We start from the raw sequence: 8420 nt of genomic DNA on the forward strand, positions 1-8420 counted from the left end.
TTTGGAGTACACAATAGGCTGAAAATAGGTATGCATTCTTCATGTTAAAAAACGTAATAATTATAAATCTTGTTTTTAATTTCCTGGGAAGCTTTTAAGTTTTAATAAATTGGTTGATTTAGAAATAAAAATAATTTCTTACTCTGTCTCCTTGCCATAATACTTTGAAGTTTTTACCCTAGGTTTTAATTTAAGATGAACTTTGTTAAGGTTAAATTCTTATGTTTGTGGCCTTTCTGGCTGTTACAATTAACTTAACATAATAATAGGTAGGAACCACAAGATGCTTTGTACCGAATCTCCTTATTTTCACATGACGTTTTTCCCACATAATGTTTTGTGTCCATTTACACATGATGTTTTGTGCCCATTAATTTTGGCTTGTTAAAAATTTTTTAGAACATAATGTATGTCTATTGTATTGTAAAATCTGGAAGCTGTGACGTAACCTACAACCAAACTGTGTAAACAATCACCTATGCCAGTAAAACTCGAGCAGTCCGGCGCCCTCAAAGCAGGGACAAAGAGGCTGTCTCCGTGTGCATTCGCCAACACCGTCCGTCTCCGACAGGGTGTGCATCCCTGGCCGCTGGAGCTGGACTCCAGCAATGGCCCCTTTTTTTTCTTGTTGGGGCTGCACTTGTGGCACACGGAGATTCCCAGGCTATAGGCTGAATAAGAGCTGCAGCTGCCAGCCTGCACCAAAGCCACAGCAACACCGGATTTGAGCTGCATCTGAGACCTAGCCCAAAGCTTGCAGCAATGCCAGAGTCTTAACCCACTGAGTGAGGCCAGGGCTGGAACCTACATCCTCGAGGATTCAATGTTGGGTCCTTAACCTGCTGAGCCACAATGGGAACTCCGTGTAAAACTTACAGATATGAAGAAAAATGTGCACAGGACGTTTACTTTTCTTGGATTTTATTGGGTGTTTGCATCACGCTAGAGACACAAAGCCGTGAAGGGGTCCGGCTGCTGGGAGGACCCCTGCGGGGCCATCAGAGGAGGCAGGTCCTGGCCTCAGGCTGCCAGCTGGTCCTGGGTGTGGCGGCCGGGGGTGCCGGGCAGGGGGGGCCACGGGGCTGCCTCCTGGCTGCTCTGCAGCATCTGGTTCCTTCTTTCCAGCTTCCGAGCCCACTCACCGCGGAGCCTGGACCAGGCAACAGTGAGGGTGGGGGATAGCTGCCTGTCTGCGGGCAACTCAGCTGCCCCCTCCTCAGGCTGCCTGCTGGACATGTGGGGTCCCCAAGGGCCCTGTGACCTGGTGCTCATGCTTCAAGCCCCGCTCGCCAAGGAGGGTCTGGCTCAGGCTCTTCCCAGAGATGGAAAGCAGGACCCATGGCATGCCTAGTCCCAGCAGGAACCTGTGCTCCTCAGGTCTGGACACGGCCGGTGTGGGCTGGCCTCACCGAGCGGCCCACACTCACCCCACTGGGTGCTCCCTCCCTCGGAAGGTGGCATCTTGTGATGACCACAGCTTGACTCATGCAGTGACCAAGGCAGGAATGGCCTGGCCTAGGGGCACAGGCTCCCTCAGAACCAGAAGCCACTGTGGGCCTGGCTGAATGTGTGGGTGGTTTGGAGGGGGGAGGGTGGGGTCCCTGTGCTAGGGGCCTGGATGGAGGGGACCTCCCATCAGTGGGTAGAGAGGCTGGGCAGCCCAACCCCAGGGCACCGGCCCTCTCCTGCCCCTTTCCCAGGCAATGGATGGCTGTGGGGATGCGATCAGGAGCTGCTGCCCAGTGGGCAGGTAGATCCAAGGCGCCAGAGCCAGCTCCCTCTCCCTAGAGAAGTGAGGATGTCACCCTCAGTCTGTGCCCCAGCAGCTCAGAACTTGTGCCTAACCTGGCCAGTGTTGACTGCATTCTCACTGACCAGATGATGCCCACTCCTGGAACCTGCACCCATGGGCCAAGACAGAAGTTTCCAGGGCCCCTTGGCCACGCAGGGCAGGTATGGGGCCACAGAGACCTAGGAGGGCCCAGGGCTGGGAGGAGTCATTCCTGGAAGAGTCTGTGCTGTACCCCTACCCCGAGAGGTCCTGAGGTGCAACGTCTGGCTCTGCGGGGCTGTGCAGAGGAGGCACCAGGGCCTGTACTTGTGCCCAACAGGCAGGAGTCCGGGATGATGAGCAGGGTGGGGGCAGTGCAACAACCAGACCTCTGGCTGCTTGCAAGGTCAGTACCAAGCCTGGTCCCACCTCAGCTGCCAAGAATCCTTCCTAAGCCAGATCCCAGAGCAAGCAGCTGCTGGTGCTATTTGGGGACCAAGGCTGTGACCACTTTGGATGTTTCTGGCCATTTGAGTCCTTGTTTAGGTGCAAATTATGTGCTAATATGCCCTCTTAGCTGCCCGTGAGCTGTGACTCCTGGGTCTGCTCAGAGTCACCCAGGAGACCACCCCTCAGCTCCCAGAGGCCCCTGGCATCCACCCAGTTAAGGAAAGGACATCAACTTTGAAGCTGCAAGAAAGCAAATGTGAGGCAAGGAGCAGGATGGACACATGGATTTATCCTGCATTCAGTGGGGGAGAATGTCGGAAAACCAGGCTGAGCCAGGCAAGCCCTGGGCAACAACTTCTCATAAAGCCCTCAGAGGAGCAGAGATGAAGGGATGGGTGATAGAGAGATGGGGTGATGGAGGATGGGTGATGGAAAGATGGGGTGATGGAGGGATGGGTGGTGGAGGGATGGAGGGATGGGGTAATGGAGGCATGGGTGATAGAGGGATGGGTGATGAAGGGATGGGTGATGGAAGGATGGGTGATGGAAGGATGGGTGATGGAGGGATGGAGGGATGGGATGATGGAGGGATGGGATGATGGAGGGATGGAGGGATGGGATGATGGAGGAATGGGTGATGGAGGGATGGGTGATGGAGGGGTGGAGGGATGGAGGGATAGGTAATGGAGAGATGGAGGGATGGGATGATGGAGGAATGGGTGATGGAAGGATGGGTGATGGAGAGATGGAGGGATGGGATGATGGAGGGATGAGGTGATGGAGGGATGGGTGATGGAGGGATGGAGGGATGGAGGGATAGGTAATGGAGAGATGGAGGGATGGGATGATGGAGGGATGAGGTGATGGAGGGATGGGTGATGGAGGGATGGAGGGATGGAGGGATAGGTAATGGAGGGGGGATGGGGGATGGGATGATGAGAGGAATGGGTGATGGAAGGATGGGTGATGGAGAGATGGAGGGATGGGATGATGGAGGGATGAGGTGATGGAGGGATGGGTGATGGAGGGATGGAGGGATGGAGGGATGGGTGATGGAGGCATGGGGTGATGGAAAGATGGGGTGATGGAGGGATGGAGGGATGAGGTGATGGAGGGATGGGTGATGGAGGGATGGAGGGATGGAGGGATAGGTAATGGAGAGATGGAGGGATGGGATGATGGAGGGATGGGTGATGGAGAGATGGAGGGATGGGTGATGGAGAGATAGAGGGATGGGTGATGGAGGCATGGGGCAATGGCGGGTGCGATGATGGAGGGATGGGGTGAAGGAGGTGTGGGTGAAGTTGGGGTGGGTGAAGGAGTGAGGAGCAGAGGAATGGGGTGTTCCTCTCTCACCAGCGAGTCAACGATTCAGTTCAGAAGCTGAGATTACGTGGTTGGTGTTCTGTGCTTTTACCCACTCCTCCCAAGACCCTGGTCCCGGGGGAGGAAGCTGGTGGGGGGTCTGTGGGCCCTGGCCAGGTGCCCCTCCGCTGGTTGCCCACACCAGGCTCACCTGTCCAGGGCACTCCTGCGGACCCTCTGGTCCTCATCCTGCAGTTGTTTCGTGTGAAGCTCGATTTTTTTCTCCCAAAACGTCTTCAGCACATTAGCATCGTAGGACACCCTTCTGGGGTTCTTCATGGTGGAGCTTTTACTCATCTTCTGGGTAAAGGAGACTATACAGGCCCTCGGTCACTCGTGCTGTGTGGGTACAAGAGCACAGGAAACCCTCCGGTTACAGGGCGGTCGCCATGGTCCCCGTGTCCCCGTGTCCCCATGTCCCCGAGAGCCCCTTCTTGGGATGTGGGGCTGTCAGCGAGTGGCTCTCAGCCCTTGCTGCCTTCTGGAAGTTTCCTGACTAGAGGAAGTTGCAGCTGATGTAAATCCCATCGTGACTTTCGGCCATTTCCAGGCTGAAGTAACCATCTATCTCCTTGGGTTTTTGGCGAAGTTGGCCAGGATCACAGCTGCGGTGTGTGCGGGGCTCCAGCCCTTCTTAGGGCCACTGTGCTGCTGCTGAGGGCAGAACTGTGTCCTTCAAATCCGTGTGTGGGACCTCAGAATGGGACTGTGTGTGAAGATGAGGCCTTTAAAGACATGATCTGCCACTGCCACTAGGGTGGGGCCCTGACCTCATAGGACTGGTGTCCTTGCAGGAAGGCAGATCAGGATACAGACACACAAGGGATGCCCCTGTGAGGACACAGGGTGGAGATGGCTGTCTACACCAGGGGAGGCCTCGGGAGGAACCAGCTCTGCCCACACCTGGATCTTGGATTCCAGCCTCTGGGATGGGAGCAAAAGCTGCTGTTGGAGCCTGTCATGGTGGCACCTCTGGCACCTTTGTGTATTCACCACACTGCCAGCTTCTCTAAAGTGATGCTCTGGCATCTGTCCCGCGTACAGGACATGCCTTGTCCTGGGCACCGCCGTGACGTGCTGAGCTCCTGCCCTTGCTGCCTGCCTCCTCCTCAAATGCACACCAACCAAACCAGAGCCCCAGCCACGCCCTCCACGTGGCCCCACTCTGGGCCACTGGCCACTTGCTGGCATCACCCAGGACTGGGCACCAGCACCGCACTGGAGTCATTCAGAGCTGCCCATCCCCAGCTGACCCTGCCCCGTCTGTGCCCGTGCAGCCAAACCAGGGCCCCCTGCCTCCTGGCCGCCCCTGCTACCCCCTCCTCTGGGGACCAGGAGTGGCAGGCTGTTCACTGGCGGGCTCGCCCTCATCTGTTGGCCTTACTGCACCTCACGCTTTCGATGCACACCCCATGTTTCAGAGCATGCAGGTGGGCACGGGCCCAGGAGAAGCCTCGGCGGAGGTTCTAGGGCCCCCAGTGCACCCCCAAACCAGCTGAGGTCATTCGAAAGGGGCTGCGGTCACTGTGAGAAATTGAGGTCAAGGTCAGTTTCTGGGGATGGAATGAGATAGTGTTTTTCATCTAGAGTTTGCTGCTGTTAGAACGCAGGCTGTGGGGGATGAAGGACCTGCAGGCCCCTCTCCCTGGTGGTGGCTTCTCTGTCACCCCCTCTACACGGCTTCTCGTCTGCATGAAGTAGGAAGCAGCCAGAGTCTTCATGGCTCAACTCTTAGGTAATGTTTGGGCTTTGACTGCCAAACCCCCAAATGAGTCACACTCAGCACTCAGGATTCACTCCTGAGCTGCGGTGCATGTTCTGGAGTGCGTGCTGTCCCAGGTCGGCCTGGCAGGAGAGCGGCCCGGAGCCAGGCCCCCCCAGGGCGGGACCCCTGACCCAGCTGCTCATGCTGCCTTTGGTAACCTGGTTGCTCGAGGGTCCAGAAGGGGAACCACAGCCCAGCCGTGGAATCACATAGCAGGTGCTTCTGCTATAGCAGGACCAGGAAATGGGATTTTGCCTAGGAAACGCTGATGACAAGGCTGTGAACTGCGTGCTCGGTGACATTTGGGAAAGGTGCTGTCAAGGGACCAGCTGGGACATCCTGTCCATGCAGTGCCTGAGGTCTGTCCTCCCGCATTTGGGGAAGGAGCTTCGAGAACACTCAGGGTTGTGGTGGCTGAGGGCAGGGCCGTGCATGAGGGACTTGGGACACATGTGTGGAGACCAGCAGAGCCCCCGCTGGTGGCCTCGGGCTCAGGGGCTGACTTTTGGTGTGGTGCCCTGACAGCCTGTCATCCTCTCGTGCCAGAAGACTGACATGTGAAATAGGCACGTGTGTGGGCATGTGCCTGCGTGCCACACATGTGTGCCTCTGGGCACATGTGCTGGTGTGTGGGCATGAGTGCTGGGGGAACAATTTCTGTGTTCTGAGGACTGGTTATTCTTCAGGACAGAGAGCTGGCCATGGGGACAGCTGCGCACAGCTGTGGCCAGAGCTGGGAATCTGGACGCAGGAGCCCTGGATGAGGACAAGCCCAGGCACACACGGTGTGACTGCAAAGCCAGGGAGTCAGCTTGAAGCCTGAGGGTCTTGGGTGGAGGTCAGGAGAGCCGCCCCAGGAGGCAGGGAGAATGAGTGGTGATGGTGCATGAAACCGGGAGAGGAGCAGAAAAGTGACATGTCGCCGCCTCTGGGCCTAAAGCATCTCAGGGAGACCAGCTCTCCACACGCAGGTGCTGGACACTTATGAAAACTAAAGGAGAAACTCACAGTATCTGGGACCAGCAGGAGATCCCTTCAAAACAAGTTTAAATCTCTGAGGCTGCTGGCTTGTTGGGCCAGGGCTGCGTGTCTAAATGCCAAACACCATGCCTGTGCTGCTGGGATTCTGATGGTGGCATCAAGGGCAGGGGGTGAAGTTGGCAGAAGGGGCTGGGCATGAGGGCTGCTCTGTCCGTCCCTTGGGGCGCCCCGGCTCCACCCCCCGGCTGAGAGCCCGAGGGACGGCCTGCCTTGTGCCCATCTTTTGGGGGCTGTCACTTATTTCAGCCCTCACCCTGGCACACGAGGCTGGGCTGTCCTCCATGTTCTCACTGAGGCCTGGGACAGGCTGGATTTGAGAAGCAAGTGCAGCCCAGCCAGGGACAGGCTCTGCTTGGTGGCAGCGAGCCTGCAGAATGCCACAGGCATCAGGGGACGACCCTCCTCACTCGGTGGCTCTGCAAGGCCATCCATCCCCCATCCTGGGAGGCAGCCCCTCCCCAGCTTCAGGACCACGAGCCCTATGCAGTGGTCAAGTTTGCACACTGAGGACTCCAGCCACTCCTGACCCTCTGGCCGGGCGCCTCCTCCCGGTCCTGTGGGTCTGTGTGTGTCTCCAGTGGCATAGACGTGGTTGCCCAGGCCCCCTGTGGCACCAGGGTACTCGGATATTTGCAGAACAAGTAGAGGATCCAAGGTGGTCCTTAACTCTAAAGCCAGCGGTGATGAGGGAGGGGCCAGCACAGTGGAGTCAGAGACCCTGGGCTCACCTCCCCCTACCGGCACTCAAACTGCTGCTATTTGCAGGGCAACCATCAGTGAGCAAGATGGGAGAGCAGCAGACAGGATTTTCCACAACTAAGGATGTGGAGAACCACAACGAGACGGTTTGGGGGGTGGGGGCAGGGGGCGGAGATGCGGTGCAGTCAGGACCCACATCCCGCGTCAGAGGATCAGAGACGGCCTCAAGGGGCGAGGGGCTGAGGCCCAGGTTGGGCTCCCCAGCCAGGGGTCTTGCACTGGGATGATGAGACCCCAGAACATCTGGCTTTGAAAACCAGGGGGCTTAGTTTCAGGACAGCCAGAGGGCTGCAGGGAAGAGAAACTCTTCCCCCTGCAGTCTGAGACCTGAGCCCTTGCTACCCCCCATACCTGCCCCTGCTTGGCAGCTGGGAAGGTTCTGGAAATGGCTCAGGCAGCTGGGAACAAGGACCGGGAGCATCTGGAAACGCTCTGCACAACGTCAAGTGGGTGCTGCCTCCGCCCTCGGGCCCTGGAGCCTGGACGATGTCGGCAGAGAATGTGGGCGCAGGTTCTGAGCAGGTGGAGGTGCCCTTGCTGGGGGCCGCCCAGTGTCAGCACCACCGGTGACCAAACCAAGTGAAAACCTGGGCCAAGGGGTGGGGGCCTGACCTGAGGGGGTGCGGGTGCCAGAGAAGCGAGGGGCTGGCATCTGACTCACTCAGATGGAGTGAGAACCCGGTGTTTTAAGGTGAGGTGGGCTGCTCTTCCTCGGGGGCTTCTGAGAGAAGCAGGGTCTCAGTGCTTTACTCTCAAAGCCCAGCCCCTCGGTGTAGCCCTTCAACCCCCAGTGTAGTGGCGTCTGACCGAGAGTCAGCCCGGGGTCACGCTAGCTCAGGCTCCATCCTGGGCTCCCTGTGGGCTCACGCCCAGCTCTGTGGTCATGTCACTCAGCCTGCATCCCGGGCTTTGTCACTGGAAACAGAGAAGCTCTTAACAAAGCAGAGCCCAGGACCGCCTTCACTCCTCATGTCCTCACAGACCCCCCACATTGGTCACATTCCCTGGGGCTTACTTGGCAGTCCTTGCCGGCCAGTCAGTGGGGCTCCTGGAGACGCCGTCCTCCCGTGTCCCCGGTGCATGCCTCAGTCACTTTTATATGGGCTTGGTGACGCGGTGCCTGGCATGTGTTCAGGGCCTGGGGAAAGACGAGCCGCCTTCTGTCTGGCTGAGGCCCCTGGAGACAGAGCTGGCTCCGGCCCACAGGTACTGGTGGGCACACGTCCCTGGGTTCCTGGTTCAGGAGTTGGAGGCAGGCACACGTCCCTG

The 8420-nt window shown here is 57.9% G+C and overlaps 1 protein-coding gene across 1 annotated transcript; it reads right to left on the minus strand.

The window, feature by feature from the left end:
* Positions 1-931: 931 nt before the first annotated feature.
* Positions 932-8219, minus strand: FAM240C (family with sequence similarity 240 member C). The gene is made up of 3 exons (XM_047770527.1): positions 8167-8219; positions 3738-3925; positions 932-1150 (listed from the first exon to the last, which is right to left on the minus strand). The coding sequence occupies exons 2-3, from the start codon at positions 3881-3883 to the stop codon at positions 1021-1023; spliced, it is 276 nt and encodes a 91-aa protein (XP_047626483.1). The 5' UTR covers positions 3884-3925; positions 8167-8219; the 3' UTR covers positions 932-1020.
* Between the last annotated feature and the right edge of the window lie 201 nt (positions 8220-8420).

Source organism: Phacochoerus africanus, chromosome 3 (genome assembly GCF_016906955.1).
Source record: "Phacochoerus africanus isolate WHEZ1 chromosome 3, ROS_Pafr_v1, whole genome shotgun sequence".
Classification (NCBI taxonomy): Eukaryota; Metazoa; Chordata; class Mammalia; order Artiodactyla; family Suidae; genus Phacochoerus; species Phacochoerus africanus.

Bases quoted from the DNA above. Each gene is read 5' to 3' on its own strand.
- FAM240C (XM_047770527.1), bottom strand. From the start codon at position 3,883: ATGAGTAAAAGCTCCACCATGAAGAACCCCAGAAGGGTGTCCTACGAT. The intron at 1,151-3,737 runs GTGAGCCTGGTG...TGCCTGGTCCAG, and splicing joins CGCAGGAGTGCCCTGGACAG to GCTCCGCGGTGAGTGGGCTC.